The sequence below is a fragment of the Pediculus humanus genome, genomic scaffold (genome assembly GCF_000006295.1).
Source record: "Pediculus humanus corporis 1103172108284 genomic scaffold, whole genome shotgun sequence".
Classification (NCBI taxonomy): domain Eukaryota; kingdom Metazoa; phylum Arthropoda; class Insecta; order Psocodea; family Pediculidae; genus Pediculus; species Pediculus humanus.
In genome coordinates, this window is record NW_002987853.1 from 508,149 (window position 1) to 529,655 (window position 21,507).

Sequence of the window (21,507 nt, forward strand, 5' to 3'; positions counted from 1 at the left end):
CACTTATTATAAGATAGCACCACATCAATTCTTGAAGGTCTTCCTGAGTCCGTCTTTTTCGATGGGAACGATTTGTCTCCTGAACTGGGCTCCGGTGACTAACATCTTTGGAGTGGCCAGGGTCAGAAGCAGTGAAATTCACGTTCTCGTCGAGCTGCCTCAGGTCGACAGTAGAACAAGATTTTGTTTTTGGTTCTTACTTTGTCTTGTTCTCATTTTTTTTCTCTTTTTAAGCCAACAGCACGTGGCGTTCTCAAACGGTCACCCATCCAAGTTTGCACCACGCCCGATGCTGCTTAACTTCGGTGATCGTACGGGAACCGGTGTGACCAGCACGCTATGGCCGTTGGCTTTATTATTATTATTATTATTATTATTATTATTATTATTATTACTTTTATTAATAATTAAAAAAAAATTGGGGGGGAAAGGTAAAAGGAATTTCATTGAAAATTTTTTTTTTTACAATCGAAACTTTTTTAATTTTATGTTTTCAATTTTCTAATAAAAAAATTTTTTTTTTTTGTTTTTGTTTTCCTTCTTCTTTCTTTCTCTTTTTGCGTCAAATTAAAAAAAAAGTTTGTCAATTTAAAAATGTCTTTACAACCGACCTCGATATATTTATATGTAATTAATAATGATAATAATTACTAATAAAATTTTATTGGTTAACATAAAATACAACAAATATTAAAACCACAATAAAAAAAAAAGGAAAAAACTTTTCCGTTTCGACATCATTTCCGGTATTTAAAAAATTTTTGCAATTATTATTATTATTATTATTATTATTATTATTATTATTATTATTATTATTATTATTATTATTATGTTTACCATTTGACAAAATCAAAAAGTCTTTAAAAACCCCAACAATCGGTTGCTTTTTGTTTCGAAAACCAAAAAAAATAAATAAATAAATAAATAAATGTTAAAAAAAGGTAATGGAAACAAACAAAAAACAAACAAACAAACAAACAATCGAGTAAAAAAATAAACCCTTATTGTGATCTCTTGTAAAAAAACGGTATATTTTTTTATTCGGTTATTTTTTGGTTTTATCGTGGCAGAAGACGATGAATACGACGACGTATGTAAAGGTTTCGTAGGAGAGAAAAATAAAACGAAGAGGAAGTGGAAGATTTAGAGAAAGGTGTTGTGGGAGAGAGGCAAAAAAGAGATAGAGGGGAAGGAAAAAGAGAGGAAAAAGGGGGAAGAGAGGAAGGAGGGGGAAGGGGGAGAGAGGGAAAAAAAATTCAGTTTATTACAAAGTTGAAAATTTTTTTTTTTTAATAACCAAAACGTAAAAAGTCCTTAATAAATTTCATTAAATAGAAGAAAAGTTAAAAATGATAAAAAGGTTAATGGATATAAAGAATCTCATCGGGTTTTCAACAACAAAAACAACAACAAAAAAAATATTCGTAAATCATTATTGTTCAGTTTCGAATTAAAACTTTATTCATAATTTATTTTTATTTTCCCGCCTTTTTTTTTTCAAAAAAAAAAAAGGATAATTCAATTAAATCATATTTCAAATCAATTTAAAAAATTTTATGTTTTTTTTTTCCACGTAAAAACGAAATTGAAATTATTTTTAAATCTTACGACAAAAATCAAAGAATTTTCTTTTATAATAATAATAATAATGATAATAAAAAACCGCTATAATTTACTATAATTATTTTATAATTGAAATTATAGTAACTCCCAACAAAAAAAAAAACAAAAAATTTTACAACAACAACAACAAACATTTTATTACATTTAAAAAACTCATCATCGTCATCAGCATCTTCATCATCATCACCATCATCATCATTATCATTACAGTCGTAGTCGTCATCACCATTGACGTCATCATCCATTTTAACTTAATTTAAACTTTTTAAAATTTTTTGTTTTTTTTTTATTTTCTTCCGGATTTTTATGAATTCATAACAAAAAAAAATTTAATAATCCAGAATGATCAATTTTCAAATAATAATAATAAATATTATTATTATTATGATTGAGTGCCGTCGTCGTCGTCGTCGACGCAGAAGAAGGAATAGTAGTAGTGGTAGAGGAGGTAATCCTCGTCATAATAATCGTTTGTTGTTTGTTTCTGCAAGTGACAACCAAAATGTGTGATTTTGTTTTATTTCATAACGCAAATCTTTCTCTCTTTCACTCTCTCTCTCTCTTTCTTTCTCTCTCTCTCACTCACTATTTCGTTAAATGTGAATTTTGGAAAATAAATTTTTTATCAAAAATTTCACCTCTTGTTTTTATCATCATCATCATCATCATTATTATTATTATTATCTATCATCTATTGAAACGTCAAACAAATAATAAAATATCTTACGGTTATTCTCCGTGTGTCTCTAATTATTATTATTATTATTATTATTATTATTATTATTATTATTATTATTATTTGTCTAAATGGTTTTCGTTATGCCTTTTCATCCATCATCAAATTCAATAAACGTGTTTTTGTGTTTTGTATAAAAGGGAAGGAATCCTTTCCCTTAATAATTATTCATTGTCCAGTTAAAAAAAAGAAAAAAATTTTTTTTTTTCGCAGGTGTTTCAAACGTTCAAACCGGAAGTCAAAATGCCGTTACAAGCGATTTAGATCCAGATTTTACAAATGCAATAACAAACGTTACCGTACCCATAGGTAGAGAAGCCATATTGTCTTGTTCCGTATCGAATCTCGGACACTTTAAGGTAAGTAATATATTATATTATTATAATTGTGGTAACACTGATTAGTTCAAAACCGTTAATTATTTTTTATTCTTTCCTTTCCCCCTCTCCTAGGTCGGATGGTTGAAAGCAGAAGATCAAACGATATTAACGCTACACAATAAAGTCGTGACACATAATTCGAGAATAAGCGTGACACACGATAATGCAAACACGTGGCAATTAAGAATAAGACAAGTTAAAGAATCCGATCGTGGTTGTTACATGTGTCAAATAAATACAAACAAAATGAAAAAACAATTGGGATGCGTCGACGTGCACGGTAAGTCGTTTGTCGTTTGTTCTTTTATTTTTTCATCACAATTAAAAAAATCGTTAAACGTACGTTTCAATGACGTCACAACTCATCAACTTTCGAAATTTAATTTTTTTTCGTGCTATTATACGTTTTGGAATTTTTCTTGAAATTTCCAAAAAAAAAAAAAAAAAAATTCCAGTTTTATTTATTTTAATTAAAAACTAGAGAGAGATCAGGTGTTGATTTAAAAAAAAAATTTTTCCTTATTTCCGGTTTTCCTCCTCTTCAGTTTCCGCTTCATCCGCCGCCATTTAACACGAATAATTGATTAAATAAATAAAAATAAGAAAAATTGTTTTTTAGTAAAAAAAAACTGCAAAATTTTTTTCTTTTTCTTCTTCTTCTTCTTGTTTTTACTGAAAGTAAAAAAGAAGGGGGAAAGGGGAGGGAGAGGGTTGGAAAAAGAAAAATGAAAGAGAGAAAGAGTTGAAGAAGAAGAATTATATATATAAGAACATTTTTTGGAATGAGAAACATTGTCGGTGATGGCGGTGGGGAGGTGGGGGGGTGCTGGTGGGGGCGATGGTAACTGTTGTTGTAGTCGTGGTAGTAGTAGCACCACTTGTAGTCTTAAAGAAATAAAATTAATTTAAAAATAAAATTTTCAAGCACTAACAAGAAACGAGATTCCAAAAAAAAAAAAAATGGCGACAGCTATAAAATATGGAGTCTAATTTATAATCCTCGCGAAAATCTTATTTCGCGACTGATCATTTCTTATTCAATCCAAATTTATTTTTATTTATTTTTTATTTTTTTTCTTGTCGAGAGAAGAAAACAAACAAGCCGACAAACAAGAGAAGAAAAAAAATTTTCTTCTTCTTATTTTTCATCTTTTTTTTTTTTCATTTTCATCTTGAAATTTATTTGAAATTTTTTTTTTTTTTGTAAAAAAAACCTGCGAAAGGTAAACGGGAAGAGGGGGGAGGGGAAGGGGGTGAAAAAAAGGGTTTGAGACTGGAATGAATTTTTTGTTTTTTTTATCCCAGTTTTTCCATTCGAGGGAAAAATAGTTCGAAATCGCTTTGTAAATTAAAAAAAAAAAAAAAAAGGATATTCAATATACATGTAAATGAATCTTATCCGTCCAAAAAGAATTTCATTTGTCCAACACATTACAATAATAAAAATTATTATTATTATCATTTTTGCGCGGGTGTGTGTGTGTGTGTGTGTGTGTGCGCTCACGTTCGGGTGCCTTTATTGACGTTTTGCAGATTGATTTCCTATCCCTCGATTCCTCGAAACGATATAAATCGATTCGAACGATTAATCATAACCACCACACTCATGAATAATCATGAAATTTTGCCTTTTTTTTTTTTTTATTATTATTTATATATGTTTGTTTGTTTGTTCGTTTGTTCGTTTGTATATTTATGTCTACATTTTTATAAATGCATTCGCGGAATTCATTTTTTTCTTTTCCGATTCTACATTTCACGCGCGTTTTTTTTTTTTTTTAAATTTAAATTAACCAATTGAATTTTTTTCCTACTTTTTAATAAATGAATGAAAAAATTTTTTATCATGAGATTTAAACGTTACTAAAATTATCAACATTACCATCACCATCATCATCATCATCATCATCATCATCATTATCATCATCATCATTATCATTATTATCATTATCCTTATCGAATTAAAAAAAAAAAAAGTTCAAATGTTACAATATCCCTGATGCAATAACATAATACACTTAATGTTATTAACGTCTTGCGTTAAATTTTTTTTTTTCCGGTTTATTTTCGAACGTCGTCCATTTTGTTTTTTTTTTTTAAACAAGGGGAAGAAAGAGAAATTAAAAAAGGAGAAAAGAAAAAAAGAAAAAAAAAGTAGGTGGAACTGGGGAAAAAGAAAATCTTTGACATTTGTCAATAGTGTTGTAATTACAATGAAATTTTTATGTTAAAAATTAGTACGTGGGAGGAAGAGGAGGAAACAATGGTGCCAACACAAAAAGATTTAACACTCAATTATTTACTATCAACTTACTTTCGCGTCATTAGCAGAAGGCAATTTAAATTTTCTTTTTTTTTTTCTTTACACGCGTGCGCGTTTTACTCTCCGTTTTTTTTTTTTTTAAAAAAAAAATCATCTTTAAATTTTTTAATAAATTTTACATTTAAAAAATTATTATTATTATTATTATTATTATTATTATTATTATTATTATTATTATCGCACAACAACCGGAAACGCCGATTCGGAATGTTAAAAATGCAAAAAAAAAATTTTTCTTTAATCAAATTACGTAAAAGTGATTTTTAAAAAAAAAAAAATGTCAATCCTGCCTCTTTTCCCCCTCCCTCCCCTCCTCCACCCGAACGACGATGACGTCGTCGTCGAAACCGTTTTTAATCATTTTAAGGGTCAAAGTTCACACTACATCGAAACGTTTTCGAATTAATAACCATCAAATCATTTACGACGAAAAAAACGCAAAAAAAAAAAATGGCGGTTACCACGTATGCTAAATATAATTTATCACACGATGTATGTTTCTTAAGGTTTTTCTTTTTCTTCGTCGTACGAATAATAATAATAATGATAATTGTTTTTATATTTAAATTAAATGTGAAAAGGAGGAAGGAAAATGTTCACTTATTATAATAATAATATTACTTAAAAGGATAAAAAAAAAAAAATTTTTGTTTTTTACTGTTTTTAGAATCAAAAACAGAGTTAAAAACGGTTAATTTAAAATTGTTAATGACCGTTAAAATCTTGTTTTTTAAGTGAGGTCAAAACTAAAAACAGAAGCAGAAGAAACACGCAAAAAAAAAGAAAAAGAAAAAAAATCTTTTTCGTTGGAAAATTTTCTGGTAGTACTACGCAGAGAAATTTTTAGTTTCCTTAAAGGCAAGACAAAAAAAAAAAAATAATAAAAAAGTTTTTCTCTTATTCTCTCTCTCTCTTTCTCTCACGCACGAACGCACATTCTCGCATTATCATTCTCTTTCTCTCTCTCTCTCACTTCCGTTTTCCATTTTTATTATTCGTTAATGTCATTTGTTCTCCATTGAAATTTAAAACATTATCATATCGGAGACATCGTCGTTAAAAATTGTCGCGAATATTTTTCTTACGTCACGACAAGGCTCCTGCCACCACCTCCACCACCACCATCACCATCGTCACCATCGTTACTGTCGTCGTCCTCATTTTTCTGACGACCTGGAAAAAACTTTTTTATAAAAAATTTTTTAGTCCGAAATTTATAATGGAAGGAAACTCGTTTGAATTTATTTAAAAAAAAAAAGGAAAACAAGTCGAAAGAGAAAGAGAGAGAGGAAGAGAAAGAGAGAGGAGGAAGAGAGAAAGGGAGAGAGAGAGAGAGAGAGAGAGAGAAATAATTAGCATTCGGTTAGAGAAAATTACATTTTAAAAAATAATATTTAATGCATGTTACGTCAAAATCAGAAAACTTATTATTTGATCTTTAAATTTTCTTCTGCTTTTTCTTCATCCCCCCTCCCCTCCTTTTTTTTCGTCACTTTTAACAAAATTTTAACTTAACCTTTTTTTCAGTATTATTATTATTATTATTTTAGTAATTCGTCGTGATTTCTTTTCTTTTTTTTTTAAGGGGAAGGGGGATGAAATTTAACAAACCAAATCATGATTATTCTTTTTATTTTTCTTTCTCTTTATCTCTCTCTCTCTCTCTTTTAACTTTTCATTCATCAAATTTATTTTTTTTTGATTTCATTTTATATTTTTTTTTTTTTTTTTAAAAATTTACATCAATATTTATGAGAGAATTTTTTAAAAGTTTTGATTAAAAACTAACGATGACGATGACGACGACGACATTTTTCTTTTTTCCTTCCCCACCCCCCCAAATCGGTAAAATTTTTCGTTTCTTTTGTTTTTTTTTGTTCTTTGTTATCTTCGTTTACTTTTTATTCTTCAAATTCTATTATTATTATTATTATTATTATTATTATTATTATTTTAAAACCGTTAATAAAATATTTAAATCTTAACCTGTAATCGGAAAAACCTTCTCTCTATCTCTCTCTCTCTCTCTCTTTTTCTTCTTTTATGACAATATTAAAAAGTTTAAACCGCGATTGAAACCAAAGGAAAATAAAAAAGAAAAATTTTTATTTTTAAAAAGATGTTATTACACGTTTATTTTTAAATGATAAATTTGATTTTCTAACAATAAATTTGTAAGGAAAAAAAAGAAACGATCGTTAATTATTAATTTTAATCGAAGAATACAAAAAAAAAAAAAAAAATTTCTCCTCATTTTTTTTATTATTTTTTTTATTAATTATAATTTAAATTAATTTCTTTTTTTTTTAATGTTTGCAATCCTGATTAATAATTTAATTAAACAAATCGTTTCCGGTTTCCGGTTACCGTATAAAAAAAAAAAAATTTTTTTTTTTGTTTGGTCGTTATATATTTTCTTTTTTTTCCCCGTGCGCGTTCAGTTTACTTTATGACGTCATCACATGATGACAAACAAATCGGGTATGAGAATGAGGGAGTTTGGAAGGGGGGGAAAGAGGCGCGAAAAATTTAAAAAAATAATTTGTGATTTTTATTATTTATTTATTTATTTTTGTTTTTGCGAGCGTAAAAATTTTATTTTTTTTATTTCGTTTTTTTTTTTTTTTTTTTTTTTTAATTTAATTGGCTTAAAATAATCCGGAAACGGGTTTGAAAATATTATTTCCTGTAAAACGGAAACGAATAAAAATAAATAAAATGTTTTTACTGTTTTTTCAACGTGTTTTTTATGGTGGAAATGTTTTTGTTTTATTTTTGTTTTAAATTCAGTTACGTTTTAGATACAAATGACGATTACATAAAATCGTTCGATTTAAAAAAAAATTATTATTATTATTATTTTCTAATTAAAAAACACCCACGAGAGAAAATAACAAAAAAAATAAAAGAAAAGAAAAACAAACAACGGCAACTTGTTTGTTAAATTTATCGTATGAAAACATAATTTAGACACAAATCAGTGGAAAATTGCCAAAATAAAATGTGTTTTCTTTCCCTTCCTGCCACAATTTTCACTTTTTTTTTTTAAGAAAAAAAAAAACATTTTCAACAATTGTGTGTATGCAACAGTCTCTTTTATTTTCTTTTTTTCTTATTTCTTAAGTTTAACAAACAATCATTCTCTTAAACCCCCCCCCAAAAAAAAAAAAAAGAAATTTTTTTGTAAAGAGTGTATGTAAAAAAAAGAGGGGGAGGGCAAAGTGAATAGGTCGAATTAATCGTTTATCGGAAAAATAATAAAAATAATAATAATAATAATAATTAACCTTTTTTTAAAAAGTAAAAATTATCGAGTTGAGGTATTCGCCATTTTGTTAACATCAAAAAAAAAGAAGGGGGCAGGGAGGCGCGGGAGGGGGTTACAATCGGAAAACAAATTTAATTGAGTTTGAACCGTTTGAACCCATTAAGTGCGCTCATTATTTAAAAAAAAAAAAAAAAATTTTTAAGAGCTTTTCACGTAATTGTTAATTTTCTCCAGGCCTGGAGAAAAAAAAAAAATTTTTTTTTAGTTAAATATAAATTACGTAAAATTAAAAAGGTTTTTCTTTTTTTCTTTTTTTTTCACTCATGATTTTTCAATAGTGAAAATCCTACCGCAATAAAAAAAAATGACGTAAACCCAAAAAAAAAAATTAAAAAAAAAATTTAACGGAGTGGGGGGGAATGTTTAAGGGAGGAACGGAGGGGGCGGGGAGTAGGAGAAGGAGGAGGATGAGGATGAAATAGAAAAATTGCCTTTTTTCATCATAATCTTTTGCTAAGTAAAAATTGAAAGATTTTTTTTTTTTATTTTTTTAAATAATAAATAAAAGAAAATGGATTTTTCTTTTTTTTTTTTTTTTACGTCATCCGCGGGGAGACAAACGTTTTAACTGCCTGACTTCCACTACATTTTTACTAAAAATTGTTTTAAAATTTAAAAAAACAAAATTTATTGAATAAACCCTTCTTCCTTTCTCTCTTTCCAGTTCCCCTTTTTCCATGACAAATAAAAAAAATTGTTTACATTATCTGGAATCTATTTAACCGTTAAAAAGTTAACGCAATGATAAAAAAAAAACCCGCAATCGGCTTCTTCTACTCCCCATTCCCACCCCCCTCACACACACACGCACACACTCTTCGTGTTTTTTCTCGTCCCTCTTCCTCCCTCCCTCCCCCCAGTTTTATCCCCGAGGATTTTAATGCACAAACATTCGTATATACATTTATAATATTTTTTTTTATAAAAAAAAAAAAAAAAGTTTTCGTTTTAGATAAAAAAAAAAAAACTTTGCCAAGATTACAAAACGAAATTTTCTTCATTTTATAAAATTAAAATTCATTTTTTATCCAGAAAATTAAATAATTTTTTGCTTTGTAACTTTTTTTTATAAAAATGTTTTTCCATTCCCCCTCCCTCTCCCTTCCGACACCACCACCGTCGATCCATCCATCCAGCTATCCACCAACCAACCAAACGTTCGCTTCATTCTCCACTTCTTCATTTTTTCCTTTTCTTTAACACTTAAAAAAATTTTTTATTCTCCAGATTATTTGGGTAAAAATTACAAATTTTATTTTACTTATTTTTTTCTTCTCCAGGAGTCTCCAAATACTCCAGAATTTTAAAATCCTTATTAACAGAAAAAAATAATTTCAAATCAAATTTTAATAAATGAAAAATGGGGAAGGGTGGGGATATATAAGAAAATATAAACAATAAACAATTTTTTTTCCCTCTTTTATTATTCGTTTGGGATCCTGGAAAAAAATCAAATTCGGTGGGGGGGGGGGAAATTTATTCCAGTAGAGAGAAAAAAAGTAAAAAAAATTAATTCATGTACGCACGCATATATTTTTTTAATTATGTCCATGAATGTATATTAACGTCTCCCTCCCCTTTATTTCCCTTCTCCTCCCTTCCCCGCTCCTCCCCCTCTCTCCTTCTCGCTCTCCTATCAATTTTTACTTATTTTCATTCGGGTAAAACATAAAAACATTTTTTTTATTTTTTTTATTTATTTATTTATAAGCCGATTAAAAATTTAATTTTTTTTTTCTTTCCCATGGATTTTATTTTTAAAGGGAAAAACCTGGATTACGTTTTTCTCTCTCGTACAGTTCGGGTGTGTTGTTCATCAATTTTTCTCCCATTTTTTTTTTTTTTTTCGGAGAACGTTTTTTAAATTTTGATTTCGTAACCTAAAATTTATGAATCGGTTCCATTCATAAATTTATAAATTATATAAAGAGAAAGAGATGGAGAGAGAAACAGAAAAAAACTAAACTTTATATATAAATTTTTTTTTTCTCTCACAAAACCTTTCCAGTTTTTTTTTAACCTTTGCTCTTCTCTCTTCTACTTTTTCCCTTTTTCTTCTCCCATTATCATTCCGGTAATTACCTTAACTTTTATGTTTACCCTTTTTTTTTTTTTAATTTTATACGAAAAAAAAAAAAACTATGGAAAAAGTTTTTTTTTTTTTGTAAATTAACACTTAACATTTGTACAATTTCTTTTTTCTCTTTCTCTTTCTCCAGAAAGTTTTTCTCCAGTACTTACACGTAAACATTTATAACATTAAATAAAACGCTATATATTATAGGTTTAAAAAAAATTGGGAATGAAAAAAAAAAAAAAAAACGAAATTAAGTGTGTCAAACAACAGGATTCTCACGGGAAATTAACTAAATAACGGAAAATATTTTCATTTTTTTTTTTTTTTTAATGTCGTTCCTGTTGTTGTTGTTTGTTGTTTGTTTTTCTAATTAACAAAAATTCATATTAAAAAAAAAAAAAAATTGTTTGTGATTTTGTAACAACAACAACAACAAAAAAATAATAAAAATAAATTTATTATTAATAATATTATACCTTTGTGAGATGCGTAATAAAAATAAATTTTTTCTTTTTTAAATCCGAGGTTAAAAAATTAAAAAAGATTTTTTTTGTGGGGGGCCCCTTTTCTTTCGTGTCAGGATCCAAAAAAAAAATGGATGTAAATTCCTATTCTTTAAAAAAAAAAAATTATTCCCCGATAAAAAAATTTCTTTTCTTAACGCCTTTCACTTCCTCACTATCACCATAACGAATTTAATGACGTCATTGACTATTAGTTTAAAAAAAAAAAACGTGGCAATAGAATTATTAATACAAAAATCGACGACAATTATTACAATTTTATCGAAACGTTTTAAAATTTTTTCAATCCTAAAATTAACGCCCTCTTTTTTTTCGAGAGAAAATGAGGAAAGGTCAATAAAAAGTTTGTAGGGAGGTAGGGGAGGGGTTAAAGGCCAAAAGGTAAAACTCAAAAAACAAAGAGAAAAAAAAAGTAGAAACGAGGAAAAAAGCAGACGATACTAATAACAATAATAAAAGGTTTGAAATATTATTTATTAGATAAAAAGAGTAATAAATAAAGTTTTTTATTAATTTGTTTATTTCCAGAGACGGTAGTTGTAGTAATGATAATGATAATAATAATAATAATAATAATAATTAGTAAAACTCAAAGCAGACGATTTTCTTATTTAATTACTATTTTTTTTTTTTTTTTAATTATCAAAAACTTTAAATTTTTTTTTATGCGTGTTTGTTCGACCTCTCGCGTATTAAGAGTAAAATAAGAAAATGATTATTATCATTATCATCATCATCACCGCCGTCGACAACAAGAGAATATTATTATCAGTTCATAAGTCGTAAACTGAAATGTATAGAAATGAGGGGATGAGAGGAGAGGGGAGGGGAGGGAAAGTAAAGAAAATTAAATTAAAAAGGCGTTAATTAATTTTTTACTTATATTTTAATTATTATTACCCATTTAAAAAAAAAATTTTTTTTTTATTTAATCATTTCGAATACGGAAGCCGCCGCCATTTTGTTTTTTTTTTTTTGTATGTAACTGGAAGAAATAATAATAATAATAATTTTTTTTTTACATTTACTACAACTCGAACGTGGCTGGAGAGGAAAAAAGAGAAAAAAAGAGAAAATTTTTTTTTTTCTACGAATACTTTTCTTTTCAATTTTTTTTTTTTTTTCCATTTGTGATAATGAATTTTACGTTTTTGCCCTTTTCGACGAATCCCCTCCCCTTTCCCTCTCCCCCTCTTCCATTTCATTTCTTCTCCATCCCTGACCTTTTACCTTTTGCCTTTTGTATTTATGCATTTACTCGTTTTTTTTTTTTTTTTGATTCCTTTGAAAGTTTTTCTCTCTCTCTCTCTCACATCATTTTTTTTTAATTTTTGTAAAATCATTTTACGTAACGCATATAATCATAATCATCATCATCAACATCGCCATCACAAACAGTAAAAAAAAAAGCGGAGGAAACATAATAATAATAATAATAATAATTTTAGTCCGGAAAAACATCTGGTCGTGACGTAAACAAAAAAATTTTTTTTTTCACGTCACCTCGAAAGATTTTTTAATATTCAACTGTTTTCATGATAATACAAACAAATATCAGTCAAAAAAACAAACAAACAAACAAAAAATAATTTTTAATTTTTTTTTTTATTTAAATTCCTTCATTATTATTATTATTACGTTTATAGTAAATTATTTTCCTTTGACATTTTCTTCCTTTGTGAAAAAAAAACGGAAACAAAAATGGAAGAAAATACATATAAATATTACGTTGAAAAATTTTAAACTTAAAAAAACTATCATTTTTTTTTTCCTTTTTTTTTCTTCCTTTTTTTTCCTTCCTTTTTTCTTTCCTTTTTCTTATCGATGTAAAATGAAACGGTTAAAGAAAAAAAAAATGAATTTTTATATAAATTTATGAATAAAATTTTCTTTTTCTCTCTCTCTCCTTCTCTCTCTTCCTTAAAAAAAAAAAAAAAAAAAAAAAAAGTACACAAAGTCGTTCGTTTGTTCGTTCGTTCCTTCGTTTTCGTCTGGATCGTTTTTTGAAATTTAATGAATAATTATTATTATTATTGTTATTATTATTATTGTTATTATTATTATTGTTATTATTATTATTGTTATTATTATTATTAAACGAATTGAACGAGTACAAAAAACAAAAAAAAAATTAATAATAATAATGATAACGACGATGATAAAAATGATAAAAAAAATATTTTTTTTTATTTTTTTTTCTCCAACATTTAAATAATTAAATATTTTTCCAAAAAAAAAAAATTTATTTATGTAAAATTGTAACAATAATAATAATAATAATAATAATTTTGTTATTTAATATTATGTTGGCTGCACTGGTAACGTTTTCGATCGGTAAAAAGAAAAAAAAAACCGTTAAAAAGGACATTAACCGAATTTAAATCGAAAAATAAATTTTCTATCTTTTCTTTTCGTTTTTTTTCGATTGGTTATATCATTATTATTATTATTATTATTATTATTATTATATTAATATCTCTCTCTCTCTCTCTCTCTTTTATGTGTCACATTTAAAAATTTAGTATTATTGCAATTTTCACATAATTTAATATTTTATTGTTTAAAAACCCGAAAAAAGAAAAAAAATTTTCCAGGTGTTTTTTTTTTTTAAATTTTCTCACGGTTTTTTTTTTTTTTTTAAAAAGAAAACCGTTGAAAATTATTATTAATTTTTTGACATTTTAAACATTTCTCTTTCTCTCTCTCTCTTTCTCTCGTGTTTAAACGTCCGTATAAATTCCCATAAAAAAAAAGGAAACGAAAAAAGGAAAAAAAAAAAGATATGAGTTATACATTGGTAAATGATGGCATAATAAACATTTTGTTATAATCGACCCTTGACATAACCGGAAGTCTATTAACTTTAAAAAAAAAAATTCTTCTCTTCCTTCTTCTTCTTCCTCTTTCCCCCTCCTACCCCCATCTCTTTTCATCCCTTCCGAAAATGACCCCGAAACAACAAAAGATCATTTATTCTCTCCGGATGTTTTTCTCTCTCTCTCTCTCTTTTTTATATATATATATATATATAAAAATTTTTCTTCCGTTACAATGAAACTTTGTAAAGAATGAAAAAGGAAAAAAAAATGTATGTATGTATATATATGTGAAGAAAATGGTTCAGGAGGGACTTTTGGAAAGGGGGAAGAGGGGGAAGGGGGCACGCGAAAAAAAAATAAAAGGAAAATTAGCGGTCATATGCAGAATTAACTTTTTGGAACCTTTGAAACTTTCCGTCGTAGAGCGGAAAGAGGAAACGGAAAAGAGAGAGAGTGCGTGTGCGTGTGCAAGTGCGTGAGAGAGAGGGTAAAAGGGCGGGAATTAAATTTTTTGTTAATACCAACAACAACCACCAAAAAAAAAAAAGAAAAATTTAAATGAAAATAAAACAAAAAAATAAATTAAATAAAAATTTTTCATTTAATGTTTTTTATATATATTTGAAAGCAAACATGGTCGTTTAAACGTTTACCCCTCTCTCTCTTTCTCTCTCTCTCTCTCTCTCTCTCTTTCTTTCTTTTACTTTCTCTTCACCAAAAGTTTCCACAAATTGGATAAAATTGAAAAGATAAAAGAAAAAAATTTTTTTATTTTTATTTTTATTTTTTCCGTTCGGTCTCTTCTCCTCTCCTCCTTTCCTCCCCCCTTGTACCACTCGCTTATTCTTCTTTTTATATATATACACGCGTATATAAAAAAAAGCATAACTTTATTTTTTTTCAGGATCGTTTTTGAAAATTGAAAAGGACACTCTCTCTTTAAAAAAATTTTCTTTTTTTTTTTTTTTTACTGTTAGGAAAATGGGAGAGAACCTTAAATGGATTTTAAAATCGAAAAATATAAATTTTAACCGAAATTGCGAATTTTTTTTTATTTTATTATTATTATTATTACTATCTCTCTCTCTCTCTCTCTGTCATTTCATATTAACCTTTCCCACATCATTCTCTTTCTCTCTCACTCACTCTTTTCCTCGTTTTTTCCATCCATCCTTTCGAGTTTTCCTTTTTTTTTTTTCAATTTTGATACTAAAATGAATTAATTTTAAAGGGTTTCTTTTTTTTTTTTTATTTAACTCGAGGGTAATTTTTTCACCCCTCTCCCCCCACTTTTTTTTTTTTTTTTAGATAAATCGGTTTAATTATATTTTAATAAAAATTTTTTTTCTTCTTCCTGTGGAAAATCTTCAATCATTTATTTTATTTTATTTTTTTCAAACGTTAAATTTAACCGAGAGGGGGGGAGAGGGTGACGTTGTGTGTAGGGGGGGGGGTAAAAAATTATTGATGATTTTTATGGTAATTTAAAGAATATAAAAAAAAAAAAAATTTGGATAAAGAAAAAAGAAAAGTGTCGGGAAAATATAGTTTGATTAATAATTTTTCTTTTTCCCTTTGGAAAAATTTATTTATTATTTATCACACGCGAAAAGTTGTTGTTGTTGTTTGTTGTTGTTTTACTTGATGCCTTCGAGGTAGGTTTTTCGTTATTGTTTTATAAAATTTTAATAATAATAATAATAATTATAATTTTCAATTTCCCACAACGATTTTAATAACTTTAATAATAATTAATTTTAGAAAACGTTTTTAATAGTTTTATTAAAAAAAAAAAAAAGGTTACAGTTACGTGATTTTGTCGTGTAAATAGAAACGTGGAAGTAGAGAGAGAAAAAAAAAATTATTAATAATTTTTTTTATAAAATCGAATCCATTTATTTATTTATTTTTTTTTTTTACGTACGTATAAAATCATTCTAGAATGTTCGTTCGTTCGTTCGTGAAACAACAAAGGGAGTTATAAAAATTTATAACAAAAAATTTTCTTTTTTTTGGGGAGATTTAAAAAAAAAATAACCTACGGTTACCGTTCGTGTGTAAAAAAATTTTCTCTTATATTATTTTGTCTTCAGGTGAAAAATTGAAACATCTTCTTTCCAGTTTTATAGCTGGTGAGGAAAAAAATAAGTAAAAAAAAAAAAAAAAAAGGATTAGAAATTATTGTCAATTTTAACACAACAACCATTTTTCTTATATTATATATATATATATATATATATATATATATATATATATATATATATATATATTTTCTTCTGCTTCTTGTTCTTTTTTATAAATTTTTTTCTTTCTTTTTCTTCTTTCTGGGGGGTGAAAAACAGCAAAAGAAGAAGAAGAAGAAGAAGAAAAACATTTAAAGACGCCATTTTGTTTTTTTGTTAAAATTTATTCGTCATCGTTGTCGTCTCGTGAAAATTCCAGAAAAAAAAAATTGTTTGTGTCTCATCATTATTATCATTAAAAAAAACTGTTCGGTTGTCGTTAACAACAACAACAACAAACAACCGGGAAAAAAAAATTTTTTAAATAAAATCATGGGGGAAAAAATTATCAAACAAATTTTATGTTATATTTAAGAAGTTAAAGTAAATAAAAATTAATTAAAGCAAATATTTAACCTTAGCAAAAAAAAGAAATTTTTTTTAATTTTTCTACTAATCGATTTTATTGACGGAGTTAGTAAAAAAACGTTTAAGTTTTTTTTTATAAATAAATAAATAAAAATAAATTATTATTATTATTATTATTATTATTAAATAAATAAATTTTAATAAAAATACGTTTAATGTTTTTATTTATTTATTTTTTTTTTAAGGATTGATTTAGGGATAAAAGGAGACTTTGAATAAACGAACCTTTTTTTTTTTTTACTTTTCGGGGAGGAGGATGAGGGGGATGAAGGGTTTTTTACGACTCCTCGTGTTCGACTTGAGTGTTTTTATTTAATAAAATTTGTTCACCTTTTGCATCATTCATAAAAAAAAAAATTTTTTTGCTCGTTGTTGATTTATAAGAGAAATAAAATAAAAAAAAAATTCGTTGAGTTGCTGCTGCTGCTGCAGCATCCCCCTCCCCCTCAGCAACATCAGCAGCAGCAGCAGCAACATCCGAAATTTTTTTTTTGTAGTTTTTTAATTTTAAAAACTTTTTGAAAAAAAAAAAAAAAAAAAAAAAAAAAAAATTTTTTTTCCTTTTTTTTTTAAAAAATTTCATTAAAATTTTTTTGTTTTATTTTTTTTTCGCGTCTTCTGCTAAATCAAATTTTACCAAAAAAAATTTAATTTTACTTATTTGATTATTAAAAAAAAAAAAAAACAATTATTATTATTATCGATACTTTTTTTTTTTTGGGGGGGGGGAAAAATTACGAGGAGGAAAAGAAGAAAAAAAGTGTAAAAAAAAAATTACAAAATTTTTTTGCTTTTTTTTTTTGAAAAGGTGGGGAAGGCGACAACAGGCGAGATCGTAGGCGAGGGGAGCGGGGGGAGTGGGGGGTTGCAAGAGGGCAACAGTTTTACGACCATTAAGCTTAGAAAATAAATTAAAATTAAGGTTGGATGAAAATGGTAAAAGAGTTTTTAAAGTTATTTAATCTTGTTTAATATCCATTTATTTAACTAAAAATATCTCTTCAGACCGACTGACTGCTGTTACTGTTATTATTATTATTATTATTACTATTATTACTACTATTTCTTACACTTTTGTTCTTGACACCACCACCATCAACACCATCGTAAAAAAAATGCGTCAAATTACTTTCTCCATTTTCTAAAAATTTTCCCGACCTCTTCTCCCGTCTAGCCGTTGAATTTTGTTTTTATATCATCATCATCATCATTATCATTATTATCATTTCGATGTTTAATTAATTTCAGTACCGCCCGATATAATTGACGAAGAAACAAGTTCGGATGTGACGGTTAGAGAAGGTGAAAATGCAACATTAATATGCCGTGCCAAAGGTCATCCCGTGCCTAGAATTATATGGAAAAGAGAAGATGGCGATCATTTATTGTTTAAATCAGGTCCAAGAGAAATTATAAAAGGTAAACATTTATCTATATTTTATATTATATTTCAGTATAAATTTATATTAAATAAAAAATATATATATAAAACGAAAAATTTAATAATAATAAAAAAATCAATATTATATATAAATAAATTAAATAAAAATCATTCTTTCGTTACATATAAGATTTTTTATCGGATAAAAAAAAAAAATTTTTCTACTCTATGCCCACAATTAATTTTTTTTGTCGCCAAAAAGTAAATTTTTTTTATAACACGCTCTTCTCATTTCTCTCTCTCTATGTCTCTCTCTCTTCCTCCCTCTTTCTTCCTCCGTATCCGAAATTGAAAAAAAAAAAAAAATCAAATTCGTTTACATATTATTGCATTTAGTGTCTGTCGTTTTACGTGCTGGAAAAAAAAACAAAATGTCATCCCGATTGATTGCTAAAGTTAATGAGAAAAAAAAAAAAAAAAAAACGAAACGTTTTCCGTTTTTTTTTTTTTTTTTACTTTATGACTTTTACACGGATTTTTTGTTTTTGTTTAACACACCGACCACCATTTTGTTTTACAAAAATTTAAATTATTTTAAAATTGATTCTTTTTTTTTCGTTTTATTTCTTTCTCCCCCTTTTCCCTCTCCTCTCTCTTTCTCTTTTTACGCACTATTATCATCATTAGTCTTTTTGTAAATTTCATCCCTTTAGAACGAAAGAGTTAAGGAAAGAAGTAGGGGGAGGGGAGGAGAAGGGAGGGGAAGGGAGAAGGGGCATAAAAAATTTCAAATTACTTTTTTTTTTTTTTTGTACCCCGAAGTTATTGTTTTTCCGTTAAAACCGAATAAGGGATTATTATTATTATTATTATTATTATGAATATACATATTTTTTTTTCGTTTCATGCAGTTTATTATCATTCCAGAAACGACATGATGACGGTGGTGGTGGCGGTGGTGGTAAATTCTGGAATAAATTTTTTTTAGTTTTTCCGGCGGTTGTAAAAATCAATACTTGACCATCATCGGGGCGGTCATTTTTTTATGTAATCGATCGTAAAAAAAAAAAAAAATGGGTTCCCCACCGATTTTATGAACCTTTTTTCATTTTTTTTTTACTCCCTCATTTAAAAAAAAAAAAAAATGTCTTCCCGTTTTCTTACCTCTTATTTTTATCGTCCGACAAAAAAAAAAAAAAAAAAAAAAATTTAAATAAAACGACGTCGCAGTAATAATAATGCTGTCAAAAAACTTTAATTTTTTATTGTTAGTAAACAAACAACAACAACAAACATATCAATGACATTAATAATAATAATTAAAAAAACCGTTAGACATAAATTATTGTACTTTTTCCAACATAATAAACTAACTAAACGCCGCAATCGAACTAATTTTTGCGACATTTTTCCCTTTTTCTTCTTCTTTTTATGTAAAAATAATCGGATTTACTTTAATTTTTTCTTTTCTTTTTTTCTTTTTCTCTTTCTTTTATCATTATTATTATTATTATTTATTTAAACGAATGCAAAATAAATTATTATTATTATTTACAACAATTTAAAAAGTTTTAATTAATTTCTTTTTTTTTTATTTTATTTATAAATATTATTTTCATTTATTCAAGCACAGCCTTCTTTAAATTATTATTGTTCTTATTATTATTTAATAATTAACGCAAATAAATTTAATTATTTTATTTACGTTTAAAAATTTTTTTATTTAAAAAAAAAAAAAAAAAAAAAAAAATCTTATTTCGTTTGTTTAATTAACAATAAATAATAATTATTTATAAAATAAAAAAATCACGTGACTCGTAACAACTCCATATTTAACAGTAACGAAAGGGCGAGAAGTGCGAGTTTAGTAATTTTTAAAATAAAAAAATAAATAGTTATTTATTAAATAATAATAATAATAATAATTTATATTTAACGTGGAAGTATAATTACGTAATAAATAATAAAATTATTTGTCGCGCCGCCATTTTGGTTCACCGTAAAAAGAAAAAAAAAAAATTTTTTCTCCGCGTTTCTTTCTCGTAAATTCCGCCATTTTGTTTTCTTTTAAATTACCCCCATTCCCCCCCCCCCGTACGCTCTGGTTAATAAACAAAATTTAAATTATTATTTTTATTATTATGATTTATATTTGTTTAAATTGTTTGTTAATAATGATAATAATAATAATAAATTAAAAAAGTTATTATTATCATTTAAAAGAAGAAAAAAAACTTTACGTATAAATTGCGACACGTTGAAAAGACATTTTAAATGTTTTCATTCATTGTTTTTTCTTTTTGTTTTTTTTATTCGTAACTGATTTTATTAATTTTTCTTTTTCCACGTGTAATTAACAACAGTTGATTCGCATCTTAGTGACACGTACAGTTTGACAAAAGTTAGCAGAACTCAAATGGGTGCTTATCTTTGTATAGCATCAAATGACGTACCTCCGGCCGTTAGCAAAAGAGTCGTTTTAAATATTAATTGTGAGTATATTTATTTATTTATTTAAACATTTTCTCTCTCTCTCTCACACACACTCTATTAAAAAAAAAATTTTTTTTGTTGATTTTAGTTGCTCCATCAATAAAAATTCCAAATCAATTACTCGGTGCTCCATTGGGTACAAACGTTTTACTAGAATGTCACGTTGAAGCATTTCCAAATACAATTAATTATTGGATGAAAAATAGAGGTGAAATGTTACTCAACGGGTAAGTAATATATAATTACTAATAATAATAATAAAATGAAAAACAAAAAAAAAAAAAAAATAGAGAATTTAAACAACAGCATCTTCTCCATTTTTTTTTTTTTTAAAAAACTTTAATTCCTACTTTTTTCTTAAAAAAAACTTTTTTTTTTTTTTATAAAAAAAAAAGAAAAAATCAATCATTTGAAAAACAATAAAATAATCCAAAGGATTAACCAAACTTTAAATTACATTAAAAAAAAAAAAAAAAAGAAAATTTTTTAATCTAAAATAATTTTCTTTTTTTTTAAATCCTTCAATTTAATTTAGCCTATTGAAAAGAAAAGATTTTTAGACAAAATAAAAAAATTCTTTAGTTTTAAAATAAAATAAAATAATTTTTTCCCTTTTTTTTTTTTTTTGCTGACAACAGCGTGAAAGTTAACAAATTAAGTAATTTCTAAATCAGTGGTCAGAATTAGTAGAACTTACCGGAGGGAACAAAAAAAAGTTAAAAGTAAATTTAACTATTTTCTCTGAAAAGAAAAAAAAATTTACTTAAAGCACAAAACTTTATTTTACAGAAAAAAAAAAAAAAACTTTTTTACTTTAAAGAAAGAAAATTCTTTTTCCCCTTCCTCCCCTCCACCTTCCCTCCCCCTTCCCCCTTCTTATTATTTCACCCGAAAAACAAAAAAAAAATTTATTAGAAAATTAATTAAAAATAAATAAATAAACAACGTAAACAAAATTTTAAATATGACGTACGTACGTTAAATACGTTCGGAAAATATTTTTCGCGAGGTTGCGACAATTCTCCGTCGTAACGTCGACAAATTTTTCCTAACCCCGCCCCCTTCCTTCAACCGAACGATCGAATTCACATTAATTTTATTAGTTCGCTGTGAATATGTTGCTCATTCGTTGTGAATTACATCGCGTTGTGTATTTTTTAAAATTATTCAAA

General features: G+C 26.4%; 1 protein-coding gene across 1 annotated transcript in view; it reads left to right on the plus strand.

Annotated features, from left to right (window-relative positions):
* Positions 1 to 2,430: 2,430 nt before the first annotated feature.
* The window catches only part of Phum_PHUM522020 (lachesin precursor, putative), a gene marked incomplete at both ends in the record, with an annotated part of 21,998 nt that continues 2,921 nt past the window's right edge, over positions 2,431 to 21,507 (plus strand). The window contains 6 exons of the mRNA XM_002431289.1: positions 2,431 to 2,485; positions 2,573 to 2,718; positions 2,812 to 3,019; positions 17,710 to 17,880; positions 20,206 to 20,334; positions 20,424 to 20,562. Of these exons, the coding sequence (XP_002431334.1) occupies positions 2,431 to 2,485; positions 2,573 to 2,718; positions 2,812 to 3,019; positions 17,710 to 17,880; positions 20,206 to 20,334; positions 20,424 to 20,562 (848 nt within the window). The remainder of the gene's footprint in view (positions 2,486 to 2,572; positions 2,719 to 2,811; positions 3,020 to 17,709; positions 17,881 to 20,205; positions 20,335 to 20,423; positions 20,563 to 21,507) is intronic.